Source organism: Trachemys scripta, chromosome 17 (assembly GCF_013100865.1).
Source record: "Trachemys scripta elegans isolate TJP31775 chromosome 17, CAS_Tse_1.0, whole genome shotgun sequence".
In the NCBI taxonomy this organism is placed as follows: Eukaryota; Metazoa; Chordata; order Testudines; family Emydidae; genus Trachemys; species Trachemys scripta.
The window spans coordinates 9,816,876-9,844,315 of record NC_048314.1 but is presented as its reverse complement, the minus strand read 5'-3'; the positions used below and the strand labels follow the sequence as shown (position 1 = coordinate 9,844,315).

At 45.0% G+C, this 27,440-nt stretch overlaps 1 protein-coding gene across 1 annotated transcript in view; it reads right to left on the bottom strand.

Annotated features, from left to right (window-relative positions):
• The window catches only part of PAPPA (pappalysin 1), a 229,378-nt gene that overhangs the window by 151,052 nt on the left and 50,886 nt on the right, over nt 1-27,440 (bottom strand). Inside the window, exons 3-5 of the mRNA XM_034793713.1 lie at nt 11,819-11,964; nt 7,365-7,658; nt 1,063-1,255 (exon numbers count right to left, since the gene is read on the bottom strand). Of these exons, the coding sequence (XP_034649604.1) occupies nt 1,063-1,255; nt 7,365-7,658; nt 11,819-11,964 (633 nt within the window). The remainder of the gene's footprint in view (nt 1-1,062; nt 1,256-7,364; nt 7,659-11,818; nt 11,965-27,440) is intronic.

Here is a 27,440-nt window from a genome sequence, read left to right as displayed (position 1 = left end):
ACGCCCTCTTCTATACAAGTTCTACTTGATATATATATAGCAAGATGCACACTTCAGGCGTATAGGGCCAAATCATGCATGCCACTTACAAGCCTGAGCAGCTGGTCTGTGCACTGACTAATTGTTCTGTGGGGTGGGGAAAAGAATCCACCCTCCTGGCGGTCGTGTGGCTGCTGAGATGTTCTGCAAAGGCTATTGGCTGAAGTAGCCCTACTGGTCATTTTGTAATGTTGCAGAGCAGAGAGGAGCAAGGATCTTCTGGCTCTGCCCTTGCTCCATTTCCACCTGCTCTGCTACTGTGCACAGCAGAGGGGGTGTGCTCTCTCAAACACTGCTGCCCTCTTGCATAGTGGACTTGCAATCCCAGGATCTGAGCTCTGAAGCAAGGAAGCACAGGCAGGATTTGCCCTATTTTCAGGGCCGGCTCCAGGCACCAGCTAAGGAAGCAGGTGCTTGGGGCGGCCAATACAAAGGGGCGACACTCCATCCGCTATTGGGGCAGCATGTCCAGGACTTCAGCGGGAATTCGGCGGCAGGTCCCTCAGTCCCTCTCTTCCGCCGAAGAATGGAGCGGCGCGATTGAGCTGCCGCTGAAGTGCTGCCGATCGGCTTTTTTTTCCCCACCACTTGGGGCGGCAGAAAACCTGGAGCCGGCCCTGCCTGTTTTGCACATGGGAGTAGGAAGGGCTTGCCGTCCGAGGTGAAGATAATAGGGCTGTTTGTGAGTATCTATCTGTGAATGGGCAGCAATAACAGAGATCGCAAAACCAGAATCGCTGCTTTAGATAAAATATGGAGGAGATTTGCTCTTTAAATGCCCAATCAAAGGACCTAGAGAGAATGCTGCAGACCAATAAAGGAACAAAGGGACTGATAGAGATGGTGAAAATAGATCAATAAACTATTGATACTAGCTCTAATTCAGGAAAGCATCTCTATTCAGGACAGTACTTAAGCACATGCTTAACTGCTTTCCTGAACTAGGGCATCTAGTTACTTCCATGCTCCCTTCCCCTGACTCTTTCAGGTTAAGTGCTGCAGCACATCAAAGCTTGTGATCACCTTTCAAAGAAATGACCGTCAACAGGAGGAAACCACTCCAGAGTGATAGAGTTCGAAGTTCGGTCCACGATCTGCGGGGCAATGGCAATGGGAGAGGGTTTCTTGACAGGCTGCCAGCTCTGGTACACCAGATCCAAGTAGCAGTGCATTCTTGCCATCTGATTGGGCGTGAAGGAATTGGTGCAGTCGTCGTCTGAAAACCAACAAAGCGAGAGATAAGGAGAGAGAGGAGAGAATTATGATGTGGCAAACGTGAGCTCCCAAGCTCCTTGCAGATGTCGGGATGGGCTCTCCCTGCTCTCTGGAGTTAATGGCCTGTGAACAAATTAGTGCAGTCATCACTTCTGGAGACAGGTGAAAGGAAACAGAAGTAAAAAAAACAAAACCAACAACAACAGCCCTCCTCTCTTGCTATGGCCTGGGGCACACAGGAAGATCCCGAAGGTCACCCTAAGGGGGGCAGTGATGCATAGAGGTATGAAAGGAGCCAGAAAGACTGAGTGCAGCACCTTCTGGTCAGAGCTGGGTCTACACTTGAATCTCTGAAAGCGGAAAAAGATTTTGTCTTTAAGGAAATGTGAGTAGGGAATGGAACGAAAGCGCAGTTAAGTGCACGACTCTCCCCCACGCCTTCCATATCCCGCCTCCATTTCTTCTTTATCTCCTTTTCTGATTGGACTTGCTCTCCACACATCCTCATCCTCTGTGTCCTCCCTTTCCCACCACTGCTGGCTCTGCACTAAGCCTCGGGGAAGGTGATGCCCCATAAGGTCTAGGGTGGTAACAAGGGAGTATGGCAGGGAGCTACCTGCCTCTGTGGAAATACAGAACCATTTGCACCAAGAGATGGAGGTTCGCTCTCATCCTCTGTCCCCTGTGAAAATGAGGGAGTGGGTGTCAAGCTGCTTCCTGGCCACTCCAAAGATAACTGGGATAAGTGAGTCTAATTGCCCCTCTCCCCAAAGGTAGAAAATGCGGGATCAGCCACTTGTTACCCCTCAGAGACCCAGAAGGCAGTAGGTGACGCAGAAGAGACAGCCACTACTCACAAGCCAGTTGGCAATAGTAAGTGGGGGGGTGTCCCGAGTCCAGGAGCGCCGCCAGCTTTTTTGCCACCCTAGGCAGCGGAAGGCCCCGCCCCCGAAATGCCGCCCCCAACAGAGGCGGCGGAAAGTCCCGCCCCCTAAATGCCACCCCCGACAGAGGTGGTGGAAGGTCCTGCCCCCGAAATACTGACGACGACTGGGGTGGCCGAAGATCCAGCTGCCGCGGTCGCCGCCCCCCAAATGTTAACACCCTAGGCAACCGCCTAGGTCGCCTAATGGGTTGCGCTGGCCTTGCCTCAGTCTGCAGTAGTGATGGGTTGAGGCTGGGTAGGGGAAAGTTTGAGGTGAGCAGATGGTTGTGAGCATGGAAATGAATTTCACCACTCTTTCCGGGAACCTAGCACAGTTTAAACCCAGGCTCAGTTAGAGGGGGTGCACGGTTTTGTCATGTGACCATTTATGAAATCTTTTGATGTCTTCAGATCAAGACTGGATGCCTTTCTGGAAGATGGGCTTTAGTTAGACACTAGTTACTGAGCTCACGACAGGGGTAAGTGGGGAAATGTAACGCCCTGTGATACACAGGAGTTCAGACTACATGATCTAATGGTCCTTTTTGGCCTTAAACTCTGTGAATCTATGAAGGATGCTCTTGTGGCTTCTACACTGAGCTGGCACTCAGGAAATCTGTATTCAAAAGAACTAGTCACATTTTTTTAACCGATTTTTTCCCCCCCATCAGTAAATATCAAAAATTTTTCACAGGAAAAGATCACCTTCAATGATTTTTTTTTTAAATTTTCCAATAAGGGGAACGCAAACAAAAAGTTCTGTTGAGTTTTGAAATGTCTGCTTAAAATCAAAATTTCATTTTGAAATGTCGATTCAGAAGGAAACATTTTGTTTCAGCACGTTAATAATGTCAAAATTCGCCATTTTGATCCTTGATTTGAAACTTTTCAGAACATTTCATCTCATGACAATTTTTTGACATTTCAATTTACTGTTCGGAATCAGAATGGAAAGTCGTCTTGAAATGCTGACATTTCTGGTGACAGGAACATTCCATTTTTTTAACCGCTCTGCAACAGTCTGGCCCTGTCGCAGATTTCCAGGGTGACCCTGGGCAAATCGTTTCATCTGCTTTTCCCCATGCATAAATGGAGATCATTATCTATCTAGCTATCGTAGGTACTTACATGGCCCCTGTTATGATAGTATCTGAGTTTCCCCCCCCAAATTTTAGTGTATTCCTCCTCATAAGACTGCTAAGAGGTAGGGATTTACATATCCCCATTTTACAGATACAGAGGGAGACTAAATGAGTTGCCCAAGGTCCCAGAGGAAGTCTCTGGTGGAGCAGGGAATTGAAGATCTTACAGCTCCCAGACTAATACCCTAATCTCTATCCTTGCTCTTGCTTGTGCCTTGTCCGTTTAGGTTGAAAGCTCTTGGGAACAAGGACTGTGTCTTACTATTAGGGTGACCAGATGTCCCGATTGTATAGGGACAGTCCCGATTTTTGGGTCTTTTTCTTATATAGGCTCCTATTACCCCCTCACCCCCTGTCCTGATTTTTCACACTTGCTGTCTGGTCACCTTACTTACTATAGTCTATGTGTATAGACTGTAACTAGCATAACAAGACTTCAATCTCATACGGTGCCTTTAGGCATGATTGTAATACAAATAACAACAATGATTTTCCATGCTCTTGTGCATTCAGTTTTGTGTGGGTGATGGGTTACTGAGGCCAGTTTGGTTACTTGCTTGATTATTTTATATTTAGGGGATTAGTTATATTTATTTGTAGGTGCCAAGATGCCTTCAGTTCTGAGCATCGTGGAGCACAAGAGGAATGAGAGAACATGAAAATGTTCTAAAGAAAAAGCGAACTTGCTGGCTTAGTGGGGTCCTTTCCACTTCATTGTCCAGGAACAGCACAAGGAGGGTGCTTCGGTTGGGATCAATGGTTCGAGTTCCAGCCCCAAGCCCTTCTAGGAGATGCCTTGCAGGAATTAATGCAGCTAGGATGGCTAGAGGATCATATCCTCTCCAATGCATCTCCTTTGCTAATTCCACAGAGTAACTAACCTTCCCTCATCAAAGAAAGAAACAAACTGGGCAGGTGCAGTTGGTTTGTAAATATCTATCAAATCCCAGTGGCCAGCTCAAAGCTGCTGTGTGCATGCAAGGAGCTACTTTAATCCTTGGATTTCCTCAATAATTATTGACAGTCCATCCATGAACATCCTGTAAACGCCATAAATATTCCTCAGGGAAGCCCAAAAGTGCACAAAAGGCTTTGAATAGCCACCATAAAGGAACAATAAAATATAGATAGGACTCAACCCTGGAAACAATGGCAGAGGAGGAAGATGACATGCAGGCGATGCTGCAGCTCAAGTGTCTCTCTAAACACCAGCCTACGTTGCTCTTTTGGGGGTGGGGGAGGGGCGCAAGAGAGTCATTAGCATTCAGGAAAGGCTCACATGATATAATGCCCAGAGAAATGAAACAGGCTTCATTAGGACTTCTGCTCTCATTGAAGTCAGAGGCAGAACTCCTACTGACTTCAACGGGAGCGGCCCTAAGGAAGCAATGTTTTGTTTACTTGGGGCTGGTCCACACTAAGCCCCCAGTTCGAACTAAGATACGCAACTTCAGCTACGAAGTCGAAGTATCTTAGTTCGAATTTAAAGGTACTTACCGCAGGTCCACACGCGGCAGGCAGGCTCCCCCGTCAACTCCACCTACTCCTCTCGCGGAGAAGGATTACTGGCGTCAACGGCGAGCACTTCCGGGATCGATTTATCGCATCTAGTCAAGATGCGATAAATCGATCCCAGAAGATCTATTGCTTGCTGCTGCACCAGCGGGTAAGTATAGATGTACCCTTGGAGGCAACATGACTGTGTTTGACAGGCGAGACAATGCAAATCACCCCCCTCCCGCTTCTAGATCCCCTGAATTCTAGAGAGATAGGAGATTGCTTGTATGGGAACATCCTTTAGAGACAAAGTAAGAAACAGATAAGATAGACAGACCAATATAGATATAAGAAAGAGAGAAAGTTAGTCGCTCAGAGCTGTATGACCTCAGCCTAGAGGCTTCAAAGGTATTTCTACAGTGATGTGATATCCTGATATGATTTTTATTCCACTGGGAACAACAGAAAAGCAAACAGATTCATGCATGAGCTCTAGAGATGCCTATCGTGTTGCTTCACTTAATTTTACAAGAATAAATAGTTGCTTTTGTTCACAACACCAGCACCTCTTTAGTTCTCACTAGCAGATAGATATCTCGGTGTCCTGCCTGGCTGTGTCAAACCTGTGGAGAGAGCTGGCGAGGCGGGCTCCCTCCAGACAGAAGCGCTCTCTGCATGTTGAAACATTCCGGCCCCACCCCAAATCTTCCGCCCTTGTCCACACAGACAAACACACTGATGGGAGGAGTATAACAACAGGTGGCATCTACATGTAGGTGTGAGATTATCATAGGAATTTAGTGGGCAGGAATAGTTACTGGCTGTAATCTGTATATCTGCCTAACGACAATGTTAGTATACAGGCCAAATCATGAGAAGTGCACAGCATGTACTAAAAGGCTAGGTTGTTGTGTGTATACTTGTCCTTGAAACCAGGAGTGGGAAAATAAGAGAAGCAGCAGCACCCATTAAATCTGGTAGCATCCAGGGTATATCTACAGCTGTGTTATAAATCAACTCAGCCTCTGCCCCTGGATGATATTAATCACTTGCTTCTCTGCAGATATATTAGCACTCATATGGCACTTTGCATGGACAATCTGTGTTTCTCCCTTCTCTGCAAAGGCACCTTAAAGTGGCTGTACATGTTATAGTTAAGGCTAAGGTTTTGTCACGGTTATTTTTAGTAAAAGTCATAGACAGGTCGTGAGCAATAACCAAAAATTCACAGAAGCCCGTGACCTGTCCCTGACTTTTATTAAAAATAACTATGAGAAAATGGGGAGGGAAGAGGGTCCAGCACCCACTGATGCTGGGGAGCTCCAGGGTTCCCCCACCCATGATGGCTGAGAGTGCGGGGTCCCCCCTGCCACCGGCAGCAGCTTGGAGCTGTGGGGTCTGTCCATGGTGGCTGGGAGCTATGGGGAGCCCCCCACTGCCCGCAAGACTGGGAGCTGCAGGGTCCCCCTCGCCACTCGTGCAGCTGCAGCTTGGGGTTGCGGGGTCCCCCTGCCGGCAGTCACTTGGGGCTGCAGGAGTCCCTGCTGCACATAGCAGCTGGGAGCTGCAGGGTCCCCCTGCCGCCCGTAGTGGTGGCTCAGGTTTGTGGGGTCCCCCCGCCCCCTGCAGCAGCTGGAAGTTGTAGGGGGGACCTGCCTGCTGATAGATCCAGTTCCGCTGCTCCAGGGCTGAAGCAAAAATGTCACGGAGATCTCTGGAAGTCACGAATTCTGTGACTTCCATGATAAAATCTTAGCCTTAGTAATAGTTTACACTCACTTTAAGACACCTTTATCCTGCCAGGGTGATGTAAAAGAGCCTTACTGCAACTGAGAATCAGGCCCTAGTACCAATCAAAGGGGGAATGCTGTCAAGACATCAGTATCTATCTCCTACCTTCTTCACAAAACAACATGGAATTTTTCACTGTCCATTGGACTTCCAAGGGAGAGGGGCAGAGATCCTACCCCTATATCTTATCTAAAGGATAATGTCTCCAGTAGTTCAGCACTGCCTCCTAATGCTATACTGCAATGTCAGCACAGAGCCCAATTCACGATATAGGACTTGAACTTCCGATGGGACCCAGAGATGAGAGCGCTAACACCTGAGCCAAACCCAACTCATACGGTTTGCTCAGACAACCAGCCAATGGTACTAGAGCACACCCCAAGGAGGATGAACAGGGTCTGATTATCTATCCATCTCACGCTCCTCCAGCAACATGGGTGATATGAATATCCCTCTGACATCCATTGTTTCCATAAGGGATGGGGAGACAATCTCCAAGGCTGGGATTTTCAAAGGAGACAAAAGGGGGTTAGGAACCCAAGTCCCATTGAAATTAAAGAGGAACTGGTTGCCTACCTCACTTTGGAAGTCCCAGACTGAATTAAACCCCAACTCATCATATCTAGATGTGAAAAGTGTCATTGGAACATCAATGACCTTGGGATAATGTTTCATCTGCCACAGAATGTTAAAAATCAAACCTCCCTCTCTGCCTCCCTCTTCTATCACAGACACCTCTGGCAAAGCCTAAGTACCTGCATAGCTCATGAAGTTGTTGTATGGTGTGTTTAGGAAACTTTGAAAACCGCACGTGTCATTGCCAGGTCCAGGGTCCCCACACAGTTTGTGCTTTGGAGCAGGGTTGGTGTCGCCGCAGAGGTCTCCAGTCTCAAAGGAGGGCTCGGTTTCCATGCACGGGTCACTGCAGGAGAGGATCTCAGAGATTCCCCGGAAGACATGATAGAGCCCCAGGCTGTGCCCAATTTCATGGATCATTGTGTGTGTATGGCCAGGGATGCCGTAGAAGGAAGGGTTCAGCACGATGCCACCTGCATGGAGAAAATGAGAAGCTATTGGTTTTGTCTCATTTATCTTGGAACAGGGGGGGGCGGGGGGGAGTGGAGAATGTACCAAAGGATTTAGATCCTTACTGTGCATCTGAGCCTTCTGGGTGCTCAGAAGGGAGCTCAGAGTGGTCTGCACCCTGCATGTGATGCTCTGCCTTTTGCAGGAGCAGACACTGAAGTGTTCTGCCAAGCATGCTGGAGCAAGATCCTAGTCAAAGGGCTTACATGAAAGTGACATGCTATCGGACTGAAAGGATGAGAAACCAAGGCACCAGTTCTGAGTTCCTGATCCAAGAATCCACTGATGTCAATGGAAGGTTTTCCATTGGATTTAGTGGGCATTGGACCAGACACTCAGGCAAAAATCCCACTAAAATCAATAGATTTTCAGCAGCTTACACCACCGCTGAATTTGGCCCAGTGTCTTCACATACAATGGCTCTTCATTCCAGATTGTAAACAGTACATACGATGCTGACCGGTAAACAAAATATATCTAGAACGTGCACAGTGCATTGTTCACATGGGATAAAGACATAGCTGGTGGAACCCCGCTAACTCGTGTTAAAGTCTAGGAGGCATGTTGCTTATTGCTGATATTTGCAAATTAATAACTAGACAAAAAAGTGAGGGTAGTCCACATTACAAAGGGTGAGGTTTTAAAATCAACTGGAATTGGTTGTCCTAATCATCTAGGCAGCCTTGAACATCTCAGATGAAATATACTCTGCTCATTTATGAGCCACTCTAATTTTAATTTTCTGAAAAAAGTGTTGCATATTACACTAGTAAAGTTGTGGAATCTAATGTGTAAAAAAAAGGAAATCTTAGTAATGTGATAACTTATTAGCTTGGATATTAAATCTGTGTCGAGAAGTGAGTGGTGAGCAGGTTTTGCATGTGAATTATGGCATGTGTAGATAAGTAAATGGTAAATTAGTGAGGTTCAGCAGCATACTGAAAAATGGTTGGCATTTTATTTTTTAGCTGAGCTTCAGCTACGTTTGGAGTTAGTGAGAAGTTCCATATTTTCTTTCCTTAGTTTGTTAAACTCAGCTTTTCACAAGCCTTTTTATTTTAAAGTGTTTACCTACATTGCTGGTGCTTTACCCAGGTAAAGGAAAACTGTTTTATGAAAGAACACTGGCAAAATAAAAAGTGGATGTGATGCACTGTTAAGTTAGAGAACATGAGAAGCAAAAGGGTTTGGCAGGAGGAATTTTATCAGAGGCTGTAGCGCTGTGAGGATGAGATCACTAAATTATGACACACCACAGATTCTATTCATGCTCATCCGTTCGTTGACTCTTGTTGCAACAATAAAGGGGTGCGTGTGAATGAGCGAGGAGAGGGAGAGTGTGTGCGTGCGGGGGTGTGTAGAAGGGAAAAAAGAGGAGAGTCAGCATGTGAGAGAGAAGGCAAAAGAAACACATTTTTATATGCCTGCACTGCTTCAGTCATGCATGGGGCTGCACCAGGAGTCAGCCCCTAGCAGTCCTATAGGGGTGGCTGCGCATCTCCTGCATGCCACAGAACTAGTCTCTGCGCCAGCTTTGCATAAGTCAAACTGAGGGGCTGTGGACCAGTGTTTAGGTGGATGCTATCCCAGCACCCTGGCTCTTTGTCTGAGGGAAGCATGTGAACGTCGCCTTCCCATCCTCCCTGCACTACATCTACAAAGATCCCTGAGTGTTTGGGCTCTATGTGGGGCGAGTGAATTTCACCCAGAGAGAATCTCTGTTACATAATTTGTGAGAGCCCCCTAAGGAAGCCAACGTTTTGGATTTACCATCACCGGTAATCTTGGCAATGCCCCAAAGTCGGAGATGCAATCACAATAAAGGCTGGCTAAAGAGTACTGGAGCTGGACTGCAGAGAACCAGCTGGGCAGAGTTGTTTTATTTTTGCCTTTGTTTAAGATGTCTATTTTTCATAGCTGTCAAGCGTCTAAATCAATTGTAGTTTTACAGAAAAGATAGTTACCTCACCCAGACAAGCTATGTTCCAGCACTCAGATCTGGACTACAGAGCATATTTCATATTTTTTTATTAAATACATATTGGATTTATGGAAGAGAGAAAGAGAGAGTGAGAAAAGAAAGATTAAAATAGAATTCTCACAAACCAAGCGTGGGGCAGGAAGGGCTGTTAAGACAGGAAATTATTATTATTACTTTTACTGTGAGTCAACCTCAAACTGTCAGTTAAAGGCTTTCTAGCTCTCCAGTGAGATCTCCTTCTGGTCAATGAATTTGGTCAATAAGCCGTAGAAGCTGAATTTAAGCTGTTTTGTTAAGACACACTGTTGACAATCAGCCTTAGAGAAGTGAAAGGACAACTAATCAAAATTACAAATGAGCGCCACCATCTCTCTGTGTCCAGCAGGAGGCGCAACAAGGACTTTTTTACCAAGTAGAGGCCTCTCTCCACAGGTATAGAGAGAGGAGCTTTAGGAGCTATTCCAGTCCCATCTTACCCCATCAAGAGTCAATCTAGGAGTGGCCCAGGCTCTCAAGGACAGCCCAGGCTACTCCAGTCTTAGGCTGTCAGTGTCATGGCAGAGAATGTTGTAGGAGTGTTGGCGGAGGGGAACGCACCACTTCACTAGACCCAGCCTGTCCTGGAAGAAGTTACAGAAGGAGCACTGGCTCTTAGGAAGTCTCTGAGCTGTGTCAGTGCTAGCTTCACCCAAGAGGACATGCTGTAGGGAATGAGACAGGAATGCTGACAATGGGGCATTCACATCTACTCCAGTCCCACTCCCTCTCAGCGGGAATCACTGTAAGAAATGGTGTAGGAGTGATGGCTCTTGGGGGAATTCTATACTGGTACTTAGCTAGCCGCCTTCTGTAGTATGAACAACGCTGATGAGTGCTGCATAAAATGCTGGTTGCCTGTGGTGGAGCAGCCAGCTTCAACCCAATTGCCAGACTAGGGAGGGTGGTAACTTTCTGTTTTCTGTGGATTGTCCTTTTGAATGTAGAGGAGACTCCCTGACCATTGCATAGCCATCAGTGAGGCTGCCGGTCCGTAGTTCAGTTCACATGCAGAATGTTACAAAGGAAGGAACACACACACTGTGCTCTGCCTATATCTCTCACAGAGACTTTACATTTGCCATTTCTTTGTTGTTTTTCTTAATCTGAAGATGATCTGGCTCAGATAATATCAGAATTGATCCAAATGGCCACCCCCAAACCTCCATCTAATCTAAACTGGACTTTATTCTCGGTCCAAAAAAGTCTGGATGACAGTACTTACTTCCTCCACTGTGGTTCATTTTGACTTACTCTGCATTTGCTGCTTCCAGGTGACACTGGCTGTAGGAAGCTCTGGAAAACGTGATCAACTTTGTTCTCGTGAGATCTCCAGTCCAGTTTTGCTGCCACCAGGAGATTTGTGTAGTTCAGATAAGCATACCCAGACTTTTGGGTGCTTACGTAACCTGTCCCTCTGTCTCTTTTGAGACTCATCCATCATTTCAGAAGGATACAACCCCTCTGACACTGTAAGCATCCAGGTAGTGACTCATCTGCTAGGTTGTGTGGCTTCCTCTGGATACCTGGAGCCATAGCAGCTATATTCAGCAACCTTAGCTAAGAAATACCCAGGCCAAGCTGCAGGGTAGCAAATTCTCTCCAGTTCCACTCAATTGAACATTAGAAACATGGGGATTTTGCAGGTTGCTTTTTTGCAAACTGATATAGAACAACAACAAACCTGCATGGCATTTTAAGAGGAAAATTAACTGCACGCATTCTAGGTAATGGGCTAAGGTTAATACCGTAATGGGCAAAGGTTAATAATTCAGTGCTGTCCAGCATTCTCCCCTTGCCCTCCCCACAACCTCCTTTGCAAAGTGCTCCCACGGGGCTGATGCCCTGAACAGTAGCTTCACTTAAAAGGTGAAATATTTTCAGCCTGACATCATCTAGAAATACCATAATATGCTTTGGCTTTATAATCTAATATTTTCCTGGTTGTGAGCCAGTAGCTGGGAATCATGGAATTTTTTTTCCCTTGACTATATAAGACTATTAGTGGAATGATAAGAAATCAGAGCTGGGCTTCATGCGTAATTGTCTTCCCTTCTTGCTCCCCCTGAGAAAACTTTACAAAGGGGCAGCGTCTTTAAGACTGACCTAGATGCATCAAGGCTTCCTTGTCCCAGGGCCAGGTCGCCACTCCAGCCAGCTCTTCCTCAGAGGAATTAGCGAAGAAGATGTTGAGGTGTGTGGCTCCATCGAGTTTGAGTATGTTCTTCAGTTCGTTGACATCCAAGTATGCTCTGAAACAGATAAATGAACTATTACTAACAGCATTACCAGCATTGGCAGAGTACTGGGACGCTGAAAGCCAGGTAGAGATCCTTATGAACCCATGAACAGCAAGCAGTTGAGAACATTTTAACATCCTAATCCCCAAATCCTAAATATGGCATAATAATTTGCATTTATATAGTGCCTTTCATCTGGGGATTTCAACTCACTTAAGTATTGATCAATGAAGGCTCACAACACTCAAGGTAAATACCCAGAATTGTCTACCTTCCTGACACTGCCGCAGAATCCTTTTTATTATTACTATTATGACTGGTCAATGCAGTTATGTAAACAGTTGTCTTGTATACATGCTCTAAATTTGTTATTGCTACCTATACTCCTGCTTCCATAACACAGCACCAAGGAGTCTCATATCCTCACTCTAGCAGCAGATGGTAACCGACTATTACTGCTTCCAGCTCCTGGTGTTATTCCTTTAGCCCAAGTGGTAGAGGTTCATGCTGAGGTCCAGAAAGTCTAAGCCTGACTGAGGGCCCTGGTTACGGTATGTTGCTATATCCAAAAGGAAACTAGTGCCAAGGAGAAGGAAGTAAACACAACAAGGTTAGATTTGATTTATTAAAACACTGCAAAGAAGCAAAGCAAAGCAATGTTTGACAAATGGAGAATGATAAGATCGGCAGGGAAACACAATTCAGCAGCAAGCTCCTGAGAGGTTATTATAGACAGAATTTAGAAAATAGGAAAAGTGGGATGAAAAATTGACCTAGCTTACGGTGCTGTCAGAGGAGACAGCTATGTGATACCTGCGTCTTGCCTGTCTATATTACATGGCAGAACGGAAAATCCACACGTAGCCTGAGTGTGGGGGTTCTAAGACTGAATTAGTATTCATGTGTGTTTGGGTGGAGAGGGGAGCTGAGCCGTTACGGGCGCATTCTCCTCTCCCTCTGTCCCCATATAAGCCCTGAGTGGTCGGGTCTATGTGGGTTTAGCAGATAGCAAGGTGAGAACTGTTCTACATGGCATCATCCCCACCGAACCAGCATCTACTCCCACAGGTTGTTGGTCCCTTCTATCTACCTTCTTGGAGAAGGAGTAGGCCTACTAACCATTGGTAATGGGGCTTCTGAGGGAGATGTGCTCCATGAGAGAATTAGGACTAGGTCATTGAGTAAATTCCCCAGGCCTGTTTCAGATCCCCCAAGAACTGTGGGATTTCCTCATGAATCTTGGGATATCTGCAGGGTTGTAGGACCACACGACTTTGAGGAGGCAAACCCAGCCCCCTGAACTCAATCCCTTTTCTGAGTATCTTTAGCTTTCCCTTGGAGTATTCCAGGAAAGGTGTGATATGGCCTTGTCTGGGCAAAGGCACAGATGTTGCCAAAGAATATGCCATGCTACCCATTAAGCTCCTGTTGTACCATAACACTCTAACCCAATGGAGTGTAGCTGTAAGGAGGTGAAGGGAGGGTGAGGAAATCAGGCAGTGTTCTAACAGAACAGAAACAAACAAAAAATGGAGGGAAAAGTCGATGTCGAAAGTGGTGTTGGCACAAAGACACAAACCTGCTTTCCTCTCTTGATGCCTCATTAGCAAAGCAGCGAGTACCTCATGGGAAAATACTGAGGGTATCAGATATTGTACATTCAGACTCAACAAATGCACTGCACCAAAATAAATCTATAAGAAATGAGCTAGTTTCACTGCACTCAAAGGATGCAGGGAGTCAAAAATACAAGCGATAATCAGGATATAAAACTTCCAGGTTTACATGTACTACTTCCCATTCTACTTCTTAATGCACCTTCACCTATCCCCTTCCCAGCTCTCCTGAGAGACAAGCCAACACGCAGGAGGTTAGCCAGTCAGCCCTGCTGACAACTCAATGGAACTAGGTTTCAGAGGGGTAGCCGTGTTAGTCTGTATCAGCAAAAAGAACGAGGAGTACTTGTGGCACCTTAGAGACTAACAAATTTATTTGGGCCTAAGCTTTTGTGGGCTAAAACCCGGCCGCTTCATCAGATGCCTCAGATGAAGTGGGTTTTAGCTCACGAAAGCTTATGCCCAAATAAATTTGTTAGTCTCTAAGGTGCCACAAGTACTCCTGTTCTTTTTTTCAGTGGAAATAGTTATCACTTTTCTTCTCTTCCCCCATTTCCCGATGTACAGAGGAAGGTGAGTTAGATTATCAGCTGTGCTATTGGCTCATTCTGTGAACATGGTGATAATATTTTTGTGCCTCAGTTTCTTCATTGGTAACAATGGAAGCTGGGATTTTCAAAGGACCATAAGGGAATTAAGTGCCCAAATCCTACTGAGAGTCAAATGAAATTAGGTACCTAACTTTCTTAGGCTCCTTTGATAACCCCAGCCAGAAATGATACTTCTTACCCAGCTTTGCAATGTGCTTTGAAATTCTCAGATGACAGCAGCAGTGTACATGCAAAGTAGCATTCTGACTAGAACACACGGACACCTGGATTTTGTTCCTTGAGAGTTCCCCCCCCCCTCAATCCCTGTAGGCACCATTATGGGTACCATCATCATTTTCACACCAACCACCTGGGTTGTGACAGAGGAGATGGGGCCATAAGAAGTGAGAGAAAATGAACTCATAACAACACAAGCATCCCTAGAAATGTAAAATAGATTAGGCTAGAAATACAGAAAATGTGTTTCTGAGATGGCCAAGTCCTCAAGGTGTTTAGCACCCACAACAATTCTAATCTCACTTATACAAGTGCAAGTCATGAGTAGCTATCTGCAGCCAAGTCAATGGTGTCACATTGGTGTAAAACTCATCTGCGATCAGACTCAGCCCATTAATGGGGGCTGCAAGGAAACAGCCCTGGCACAACTCTTTTCATGCAGAACGTTTTACAAAGTTTAAAAGTTTTTAGAGGTTTGGCTCAGTTTGGAGAAGCAATTCAAATGTGCAGATTCATAGATAAGGCCAGAAGGGAACACGGTGATCATCTAGTCTGACCTGTTGCATAACACAGGCCATAGGACTTCCCTGAATCAATTTCCTCTTTGAACAAGAGCATATCTTTTAGAAAAACATCCATTTGATTACAAAAATTCCAATGATGGAGAATCCACCAAAAAACCCTTGGTAAGTTGTTCCAATGGTTAATTATCCTCATTGTTAAAAATTTGCCCCTTATTTCGAATCTGAATTTGTCTAGCTTCAACTTCCAATCATTGGATCTTTTTATACTTTTGACTGCTAGACTGAAGAGCCCATTATCCAATTTTTTCATCTCCATGAAGGTACTTACAAAATGTGATGAAGTCACCCGTTAACCTTCTCTTTGATAAACTAAATAGATTGAGCTCCTTGAGTCTGTCACTAGAAGGTATGTTTTCCAATCCTTTAATCATTCAACATGCTTCTTGAATTATGGATACCTGACTTGGACACAGTTTTCCAGCAGTGGTCGCATCAATGCCAAATACAGAGGTAATATAGCCTCTCTACTCTTACTTGATATTACCCTGTTTATATAGCCAAGGATTGGATTAGCCCTTTTGGCCACAGCATCACACTGGGAGCTCATGTTCACCTGATTATACATCATAGCAAATGATGTGATTTCCTTAAAGACCTGCCAAGAGTAATATTACTCCCTTTCCCTTGTTTTTGGTTCTCTAGCCCCACTCCACATGACCTCCTGTTATTAACCACTGTGCCAGGAAATATGAAATGTGGATGAGCATCATTGTTCCCATTTGTCAGATGGGATAAATGAGGCACAGAGATCCCCAAGGTGTGTCACCAAGTTAGAGTTTAGAATTCAAGTGGGTAACTCCTTGTTCCATGCTCAATCTACTGGACCACAAGCACCCTTGGTTTTAAGACCAACATGGTCAGGGAACAGTCTGAGAATAAAGCATAATTTATTAGGAAGTAGGGCTGGCCAGAAAACAAGACTTCCATTTCATGAATAATTTTGAGGTTTTCACATTTGGTTTTGTTCTCATGCAGAACAAAACCGAGGCCTTTCAAAAAAAAATGCGAAAAGCAAATAGTTCAGTGAATAGGACATTTATCTGGGCTGTCGGAGAACTAGATTCAAGTTCTTGCTCCATATCAGGCAGAGGACCCCTCTCTCTAGTTCAGCTAAACTTTTGTAGGGAAGGTTTCTCAGGTCCAAAATGGAATAACTGGTCAAAACCAGACAGCCACCCAACCTAGAACAACTAATAGTCTGGTGGTTAAGCCACTCCTCTGGGATGTGAGAGACCCAGGTTAACTTTCCTGATCTTTCTCTCACACCAGAAATTTCATACTGAACCTGAGAAACCTTCCCAAGCAAAGTTTTGTCAAAACCGAGACTTTTCTGCAAAAAATGTTTGGTTTTTGATGAATTGGCATTTTCTGGTGAAAAAAAATATGTTTTGTTGAAAAGTCCCTGACTCACTCAAGTAGGGAGCTGAATCCTTCAGCAGGATGACTGCTCCCTGTAGTCCCTCTTTCCTTATGAGTGTGCGTGCGGCTCTCACGAACTCAATGCACTCACATTCAGTAAGCAGGGTTCCTTGCATACTTGACAAGGCTTCCATTCCCAGAAGGGCAAAAAAAACCAAAAAAACTAGGGGAGCTGGCTCGGCACCAAGATCTTTCTGTCCTTCCCTGGAGGACACCCCAATGGAAAAAAGACTCACATTTCCGTAATAGTTTCCTTGCCACTCACTGAAGTCACCATCTCCAAAATAACTCAAGGCCGGGTGTCCCCAAGCCCCCGCTGACTCACTGAGGAAGACACGCTCTTTGGGGACATCAGTAAGAGGGGCTTTGTTTCCATTCCATGGAGTGTTTATCTTCAAATCAATGGCCTGTGATGTGGCTGAAGTTCTGAAGGACAGGTCAACACTGTGACCCTTTCCACATTTCTCATCTCTCCACTGTTCTCAGTTCATCTCTCATAAACACACAGCCCTCTCCCTCCGCCCCTTGAGCCCGTTCAGCAAATATTTGCACATTGGTCTGATTCTATAGGTTAATCTAGTGCCAGAGGGTTCTTCATTTCTTCGAAAATTCTTTGCTGTGCACTGTTCAGCGTAGTATGAGTGTGCAATTGTGCAGGTGCACACACGCAGGTCTAAGTAGGAGCGTGGGTCATACCGTGAGAGGGAAAGTGTATGTAGAGGAGCACATGTGAGATGGTATGTCAGTGAATGAGAGAGAGCCGGAGAGCAGCACTGTGGGAGTGTGAGAAAGTGTAAATAGGCGAGGGTGTGTGCATCACTGTGTGAGACACTGGAGAGAGAAAGTTTATGTGTTTAAGAGAGAGAGAGAGAGAGAGAGAGAGAGAGAGAGGCTACTGCTGCTCATGCTAGAAGCAGACAGAATGTAGGGCTTACGCGAAGCCTCCACAACTGTACATTAGAGTAGCTGTTCTCAAATTTCATTGCATCGTGACCCCCTTCTAACAACAAAAATTACTACACGACCCCAGGAGGGGGGACCAAAGACCGAGCCCACCCGAGCCCCGCCAGCCCAAAGCTGAAGTCCAAAGGCTTCTGCCCTGGGTGGGTGGCATGTAACCTTAGCCCTGGGCGGTGGGGCTTGGGCTTCAGATAGGGTGACCAGATGTCCCAATTTTATAGGGACAGTCCCGATTTTTGGGTCTTTTTCTTATATAAGCTCCTATAACCCCCCAGCCCCATCCTGATTTTTCATATGAACTCTCTGGTCATCCTAGCTTCAGACTTGCTGGGACCCAAGGACAACACCAGTCTTGGCAACCCCATTAAAATAGGGTCGTGACCGGGTCCCAACCCACAGTTTGTGAACCCCTGTATTAGAGGATTCCAGTAGTTGTATCCTCATTCTCCTGTAGTTCCAAAGAAGCTAAGCTGTCACCTCCTTATTCTTAGCTACCTTTTTGCCTACTATGTTCACAAGCCATTCACCAGCTACATCCCGCTCCATACCCTCTAGCACAACCTTCCTCTGTCTTGCACTCACAATACACTCTTTCAGCTCCGGGGATGGTTTGTAAATGAAATATTACCACAGCTAACCCATCTCCCCAGAGCTGAGTGCATCAGCCTCTGACTAGCCAGGGCTGTTGGTACCTCACTGTGGGCCCTGTTCACATCTGGTATAACTCCACTGAGGTCAGTTGAGTTGCACTGGGGCTTACCCTTGTTCAGAATTGGACCCAGAATGTGGTACAGACCGACCCAGGGGTTTGCAGAGCATCTGCCGTTTGCTATAGGGAGTTGGTCAAAGTCAGTGAATGAGGTGATTAGGATAGGTAGGTGTGAGGACAGGAGGCGAAAACTGTTTTGGCAAGGGGGCTGAATGTCAGCCAACTGGTACAAGGGCTGTCTAGCCTAGTGGTCAGAGCGGGTGTCAGGCTAAGTGGTCAGAGCGGGTGCCAGGAATCAAGGACTAGGGCCAGAGCTGGAGTCAGTAGTCAGAAGACAGAGCCAAGGGTCAAACCAGAGGGCAGAAACTTGAGCGAGCAGGGTATCAGGCAAGGAGGAGTTCAAGGCAGGGGTAGGACAGAGGCAAGGCTGGGTGCAAGGAGCAGGCACATTGGTGGGCATGAGCATTGAATAGGCCCTGGACATAATAGGTGGGTGTAACTGGGGTGTGTTTGGAGAGTGTGTGTGTGTGACTCCCCTGGCATGTATATATTGTGACCTTTTGCATATATACATGAACACACTAAGATCATGTTCAGGCCAGTCCCTGGGGTATACGTATAAACATGCACACACACACACACACACAAACGGATAAGTGTAAGTTTGGGAGTGTGTATATATACCAGATGATCAGAGCATATTTATGGGGCTCCATGCAAAGCTTTAGAGCGTGGGGGAAAGAACAACAGAAAATATGGTTTAGAAATCTATTCCTTCCTTCCTCCCCATGTTTCTAATAATCTCCCATCCATGTCCCTCATCGCCACATTAGTACACACCCAGAGCCACAGATTAACTACCTTTGCAGGTCTTATCCAGCCACTGACGGCAGACCCTACAGTTACTAGGTCAGAACAGTTTTCAGTTACTGTGTTGGACTGATTTGACTCTCCTCTGGCTGCTGCTGCTTCTTTGCTATCAGTCCAGAATATCTGATCCAGTGCAATCTATGAGCCTCACTTACTCTTCTCAAGGTCATGTGGGTCCCATGATGGAGGACGTAACGCCTGCCACATGGACCCATGCCAAAGAGAACCAAGGAACCCAGCCTCTGCACCAGTGCCAAACTCGCATTTCAAAGACATGAGTGCAGTTTTGGAAAGGGATCAAAGCCCTTCCAACTGTCATTAGAAATATTCCTTTATGCATCTCTCCGTGAGTGCCAGCAATATATTTCATAAATTCATTGGCTCGAGTGGTACCTCCAATATAAACCTGAATGGGGGACCTGTCAGGGCAAGTCCGTGTGGAAAACAAAACAAAACACAACAAGGCCTATGTTACCCCTGTAACGGAAAAAAACCTGTGACACCTTGAGTGTGCCCAGCTCAAAAAAACACGATGAGCTCATTAGTACATTAGTAATAGGTCTCCCCTGCTAGAATCTGTTTTAGACATAGAACGGCTACAGGCTGCTTTTGACCATTGGGGACACTGAATCATATTGGATTGCATGCACATTCCCACCCAAATGTTCGCACAGGCATATTTGTCTAATGCACAGTTTTATCCTATAGAGTGGAGAGCACTCCAGTGTTGCATTGTACAGCAGCTTCATCCGCCTCCAACAGACTCCATAGCCCAACTGACAGCACATGTCCTATACAGTAGCTCCACCCCCCACCCAGCAGGCTTGTGAGCTCATCCAGCAGTACATCTCTTATGCAACAGCTCCATCCCCTATCTAGCATGCATACCATCTTCCATATTTGGAGATCAATCCATTTCCCTCTCCCATATGTCAAGCCCATCTCCTATCTATTTGGGCCCTGGGTCCTAGAGAGCAGACCCATTTCCGGTCAGCGAGGCCAGTGTTCTGGATAACAGACCCATCACCTACCCATTGATCCCTATCCCTGATACAGTGGGCCCTGTCTCCTGTACAGTAGGCACCACTCTGCTTTGCTGGATATTGGTGCCAAATCATATTAGCAAAACGTGTTGTATTTAGATACGGTCAAGTTTACCAATACCTTTTACACTTGATTGTGGCTCAGTCATCAGGGCTAGACCCAGACAGAGCTAACCTGCGTGGAGGGCCTAAAACAACACGTTTTCACGCAGGCAGAGATCTGAAATCGAGCACGGTGTTTTAACCTGATGATTGCCTGGCTTGATCCTATTCACATGAGCTGGGTTGCAGTTCAGTCCAGCCTAACAACGGTTATTAAATGTGGTTGTTTCTGTGATGTAAGAGGAGGCTTCTAGTCCTCACTGTCAGGAAATGTTTCCCGACATTCATCCTTAAGTTTTTCTTCACTTGACTTTGTTTTGCTTTTAATGTTCAAAGACACGTGTCACTTTGCAGCAGGAAAACAAAGAGGCTGAATAACGAAGTATCCACAGGACATCACACAAAACAGACAGCAGGGCCTTCATACTCCTCTGTCTTCCAAGTCCAATCTCCAACGGCCTGCTCTCATTGCCAGGTTTAAAAGGAATGCTGCTTACTCTCATCCCTCCATCTCCAGCAGGAGGCATTCATTAGTCTATCTTCCCATGCAGTGGGGAGGGCAGTCAATTCCTAACCGTCCAAAGAGCAGCTCTTCTCCCCTTGTACATAAGTTCAGACTTCCACAGAGCAGAAGGCATTTGCAAGGAATAAAGATATCCCATCACTGAATCAGTTGCATAAGATGGCCTTGATTTGCCATGTGAATTTGTTGATCCTCAAAGGAATTGGTAGTGCTGGCTTGAACCAGCTATAGATTCAGGCAGGCTCAGAGCAAGCTTCCCCCAATACCATTGTCAGTGCAACTCAGTTCTGACCTGCAAATGTTACAAGCCAGATTCCCAATGAGGTGATGCTGATGCACCTCATTGACCTATGCGTTATAGGCTGTAACACCCCCTGGTGTTCTAGTCTTGGGGCCTATCTTGGACAGTGACTGCCAGTAATGTCAAAGCATGATATGTGAACCAGTATCTGCTAGGCACTAAAGAACAGCCACCAAAGTGGTTTTCACATATTACCCAAAGCATAATTTGAATTCCCCTCTTCAGGGGTAAACGACCATTGGGATAACCACCTATAGACTTACAATGCCAGACATGATCAACAATGATCACTCCAGGCCAAATCTTGGTCCCATTGCATGGCAAGATTCCCTGAAACCAGCATCTGGCCCTTATATAGGGCCATTTGGCAGACAGACATACATACAGTATAGCGACCTGGAATTATACTTTAACTTTTCTTTCCCTGTGGTTTCTCAATCTTAAGTGGCCAGGAATGAAGCTGTCTTTCTCACAGAACCTACATACCCAACTGTCGCAGAGAGACACCTTTCACTTGACTACACCTCAAATGTGTGTGTAAGCAAGTGTGACAGTTTGGTTTTATTTTTGTCCCCAAGCGCTTTCATTCCTCCTACACTATCCATGCTCTAAACCCTAAATGAGTCTCTGACATACCGATGGCGCTCGTCACTAGTCCTGTTCGGTAAGGAGCATTTTCATTCATTAGGTCCTTACTGGGTGTACTGAAATTTCCTAGCTTTAGAACATATTGCTTTTGGAGATGCAGTGGAAGGATGCTACAGTAAAACAAGGCCTTTCTGATCTTCTGTCACCACTAACAGTTATACAGTCGAATCTATTCCATTTATCACAAGACCTGATACACCCCCTTCCAAAATACAGGCATTTTCTCGGCTTTTACTTTCTTTTATTTTAAAGTGTGATGTTATGTGCATGTTAAAAACCTGCACAAAATGGTTACATCCTATGAAGATGTATAGTCTCACAGGGTTTCCAGTACAATTTTGTCTGACCTTACAATAAAGACTCGCGTCTGGTAGTAAACTGAGTTTTCCTAGTCATTTAAGACAGAATCAATAAATCCTCTGGAGCAGGAAACATGTCTCATTTATGTTTAGAACAGTATAAATCTATGACACTGGCCATGTGTTTAATAATAAATCATGAGGATGATGATAATTAATAGAGACTAAGGCTTTCAGAGCTACTTTGGATGGTTTGGATGAGGCAGAAGCTTGAGGTATGGTGTAACCAAAATGTTGCAAGAACAGCAAAGTATTTGATTCCAATTTGAATCCGGCCCGCTGCCTATATGCAAGCAGAAATCCAAACCTGAAACTGTAGTTCTGGCAGCAACCAAAAGAGGAGACAACTGGCTTCAATCTACAAACATACGTTCCAAGTATTGTCCCACTTACAACTTTGAATCTGTTTAGGAATTTTGGTTTGTTTACTGCAGCAAAATGTCCTCAAGACTTCCTAGATCTGCTCGTCTGTCTGAAGAACACAGAGAAATGTTTGGAGAGGATAAAATAAATTAAAGGACTCCAAGGAGATGACGTAAAGTGATGTAAACAACTGGATAAAAACCTGAAAGTTTATGAGAGGTGTCTGTGGTTTTTTTCCCCTGCTGATACAACGGTGTTCTATATAATAAACTTTCTACAAACTGAGTTTATTCTAAGTGCGTATTGGCTTCTCTTATGGTCCTGGTGATTCAAGCTTGTCACGTTTTAGATTTAGACCATCATCAAAAGCCTCAATAGTAATCGCAGCAGTGTTGTAAAATTTGGGTCTAGATACAAATTACTTATTATTTGGCCCCAATGGGTTGCCAAACACATGGTAAAAGGCAGTCCCTGGCCCAAGGAGCTTACAATCTAAACAAATATGCAGCTGAACTATCTAACATTTTGAATACATTTGGATTCTGGATTTTGCCTTGGTTTACTATAGGGACCAGAGCCAGAGTCAGACTGTGGAATTTCTGCAAACTTTGGACGGATTTAGTATAAACTCATCCTTACAGAAAAATACTAGAGCATTTGATAGTAAATTATAGCTTTTCTACAGGACTTTTGAACCATTCTACAGAACTGAACAAATTAAGCATATTCCTGCTATAAGAAGTTATTCTTTATTAAATTCCAATAGTCTGGAGTAATTTCTATACAATCCTACTGGTTTCATCCCTATACTACTCTACTAGACTTTCCCCTAAGGAATCTCTAATACAAAATACAGCTGTATTTTACACAAATGCCCATAAGCAACTTCTGAATGTTCCAAATGGCCAATATCTATTTAATGGTCTGAACGACAACCATTAATCTGAATTATCCTGGATTTTGGTTTGTTCAAAATCTAGAATTGAATCCAAGTTTTGAGGCTACACTCACTTTTCTTTTTCTTCTGGTTAGTACTGGTTTGTACTCTGGGCCAATTTCTGTTCTCATTTATATTGGTGTAAATCCAGAATAACCCCACTGGCTGTAATGTACTTATGACAGTGTAAATCTAGCGTAAGTGGGAACAGAATCAGATTTTACTTTTGAATTTAAATTTGAAGTCTCAAAGCAAATGTCCCCTGAAATTACCAGTTTTTGCCTAATTTCTGGCCAATTAAACCCACTTTTGTAAAGAGAGAGGAGGGCTTACTCAAATCTCAGCACTGATTTCTCTCTAATGTTTCATAAATCCTCACTAAATCCTCTCACAAACTTGGGCTGAGATTCAGAAATACAGACAGAACAGATATTTTTTACACTTCTGCTGCTGGTCCTGGCTGGGATGGGGAACAGTAGAGGCTCAGGAAGAAAGGGTGCAAAAGGTTATCCAATATGTTTCAAACGTCAACGTTTCAGTCTGAGCTTTAGGCAAAGATTCACAGGGACTCTTAATACATCCAAAATAATTCACCCACAACAGTTACACTGTCCAGTTTCACAGGGGACTACACCTATGGGTTTGCATAGTATTGTGCTGCTGAGGAACACAAATGTGTTAGTTCAGTAGCTTCCTCCTCTGTATGGTTTACTATTAGCAGTGGTACAAAGTTTTGAGTTCATTCTTGCAGTGAGAGTGGAGGCTGCTCAGCAGGTTAAAAACTGGAGCCATAGTCAACCCGTGGAGCATTTTGGCAGAGGATGTTGTGAAGGCAGGGATGGTGTCCCTATCCTGTTTGCCAGAAGCGGGGAATGGTTGATGGGGATGGATCACTTGATGATTACCTGTTCTCTTCATTCCCTCTGAAGCACCTGGAATTGGCCACTGTCAGAAGGCAGGATACTGGGCTAGATGGACCTTTGGTCAGACCCAATATGGCCATTCTTATCTTCATAATCAATAATTAAGCTGACCAACTGCAAATTAAGCCAACTAACTATAAAGAACTATGAGAATTTTTCCTGGATGGCCAGCTTTTGGGAGGGAAAAGGAGGATGTGGGGTGAAGGCAAGATGGTGTAGTTCTGACAAACTGAATTGTGCTCTTTCTACACAACAACCTTTTTAGACTGAAAGTAGAATTCATTTACAGTGAATTGCAAGGAGGACATATTTTCAAAGACCAAGTACATTGTGGGGAATAAATTGCACCATACTCTATCATCAGCAACACTGTCTGTTTTATCTGTTTCAGTTGTCTCTTTTATTTTCTTTTATTCCTATTTTTTTTCTTTTCAAGACTGAGACCAAGTGACCCATGAGAAATATACAGTAATTTGCCTGTTATCCATCCGTGATCTCCATCTGATATTCACTCTGCCCTTGTTACCCTGATGTTTTTCCAGACTCTACATGCTGAACCATTGTAACATGGAGATAAGTCAAATAATAAAGAAAGAAGTGGTGTAAGGATATTTTCCACAAACCAGTTCTGTTAAAACAGACTTCCCTTGCTGCTTCTCCAAAGCCCTTTTGGCTGTAATAAGTCTCATTCTTATATCCAAGATTTTAAAACAATATATCAATGTATGTATGTTTTAAGCAAATTAGCTAAAGCTTCAGTTATACTATTTAGCAATTCTGTAGCACCTTGCATCTGAGTCTGAAAATGCTTCACAAACATTGAGTGAAATTCACTTGGCACAAGGCCTCTGCATTCGATTTAAGTTATATTTGGAGGGCTTAAGTGGGACGTAAGTGGTACAGAGGCTGGATGACCTCTGCAATAGAGTGAATTTCACCACAACTGCTTAAGCCTCAAGCCCCCCTCCACCCTCTCTGAAGAAGGTAAATAGAATCATTATCCCCATTATACATCTGGGGAAACTGAGGTGCAGAGATAAAATTACTTGGTCAAAGTCACTCAATAAGTCAGTGTGAGAGCTAGAATTAGAAACTAGATCACTTGAGTCTAAGAACTGTGAGCTAACTTCACAACCATACTACATCCTTTCTTCAATTAAATACCTTTTGTTATTCATGCTTAAATTTTCTTATGCATGCAATATTTGAGGAGCAGGTGGCATCATTCTTATCTCAGCGTCTGAGAGTATTACCTGGGTGAACCACTGAAGCTCTCCTAACCTAGAGAGAGAAAGTCAGTGGTCACTGAATAAGTCAGCCTTCCTTTGAATCCATTAGCTTACCCATTTCAGAAGCAGCTGCAGGCAAACTTCTGTCATGAACAGACTCTCTTATGGAATCAGAACTCATCTTCCAATGAATGAGCGGCTACTGTTCTAATAATACATGACAGTTATATATCACCTTTTATATCACAGAGCGTCCAAGAACAATCAGGCTGACAATAACTGTAGAGCACATTGCACAACAGGTAGGCGTGGGAGAGGCTTTTTATGGCCTAGGATCCCAGAACAGACCCTTACTCTTAAGGGAAGCACTGCTGGATGTCTAGTGTCCCAATAGTCCTTTCCATGATCCAGGCAAGGACTTGGGTAGACCCCCTTTGGTGACACTAGACAGCAAAGGCTGTGTTAGTCAGACTCAGAGCCAGAGAGCAAGAAAGAACCACAGGTTCTAGTTGTTTCCAGAAGTCTCTACAAAATCCACTATTATAGAGAGAGCTGGTAGTGATCCCTATATTTAGGTTGCCCAGTACTTTCCATTATAAATATTAATTACAGCCAAGTCCTATCTCTGGTTCCTAGTTGAAACTACAAGCCATAGCATACACTTGACGTCCTTCAGGTGCACTGGGCTGTGTGGAACCACTGGGCTGACACCGGACACCCTAAAAGGAACTGTGATCAAAAGACTCAGATTTCCTCCCCTCCTGGTGGTCTTGAGCATCACACACTGACAAAGAAGCTATCACACCGGCTCCCCGTTTCCATGCCCAAACAGCTCTGCAGGCCCAGGAAGGGGGAGGCAGCGACTCTGGCCTGCCCTGGTGCCATTCTTCAACACCCTGTCAGGCAGATAGCAGGGCAGGGCCTGGGCCTCCAAGCTACATGGTGGCTGGTCCCTGCACAATAGCATTGGGCGTATGTCGACTCAGTCTGCAGTCGCCAGCCTCCCCGCTCAGGTTGACAGACTCGGGCTAGAAGGGCTCCCACTAGCTAAAAATAGCTGCATAGACAGTGCTCTGAAGTTACAGCTTGGACTGGACCTCGGGCTCTGAAGCCGACCCCCCGTCCAGACGTCCGGGCCTGAGCTCCAAGCCCAACTCTGTCGATCCAGGCTGGGAGGCTTGCTGCCATGGACTTTGTAAGGCGTACCCAGAGAGGGAGAAAGAAGCTTCTTGCACCTTGTCATCCATCCCTTGTGGCCTCTCACCCACCCTCTGTGCATCTGGCCATATCCGCCTAGTAGACAGGACCTAACGTTTTAAGATCTTCCATGACAGACCCACCCAGTCAGTGGCCTGGTACTCTTTGTCTTTTTCAGTTGAGTTGACCCCACTGGAGTTTGCAGCTGGGGGGGGGGTCCAGGGAGCCTGGGTGTTCCATACCTGATGCTTAACCTTTTAACCCTCCCTCTGGTCTCTATCCTAATTAGTGTTCAGTAGTAAAAACTGAAAAGAAAAGAGAACAAGCTCAAGGTCTCTGCTCCTCTCATCTCATTTTTTGACATTAATCCCTGCTGAATATTTACAGAGACCTCCTGCACATAAACTCCATGCAACAAAATGAAACACACATTTTCTGTTGGAAAAAGAAAGGCTTGGAACCAGGCCCACAACAGCAATAAAACCCCACATATATGTTCACAAAGGAGCTAGGTTGGTTACGGATACTTCAATACTTGATGGCCAAAATAACCAACTCAGCTCTGTCTCTTGCAAAATAACACCCTTGCTTTGTAGATCCTGTTTCTCTTCTGCTTTTGTTGTAACACCACAATGGACTCTGAAATCTTGTTTCTTTATGTTCTGGAAGAATTCTGCATTATGTTGATACCTATTTAACTGGCAGATCATCAGTGGTTTATGTTTAGGATAATCTCACCTTTCCTCAGTTCTGAGGAAGAGCTGAAAACTGATTCAATTGATATTAAGGCTGAATTCTCCTCTCAGTCCATATTTGGAAGCAACTGGTAGAAGAAGTTGGAAGGAGACCAAGATGATAATATGAACATAATTTGAAGA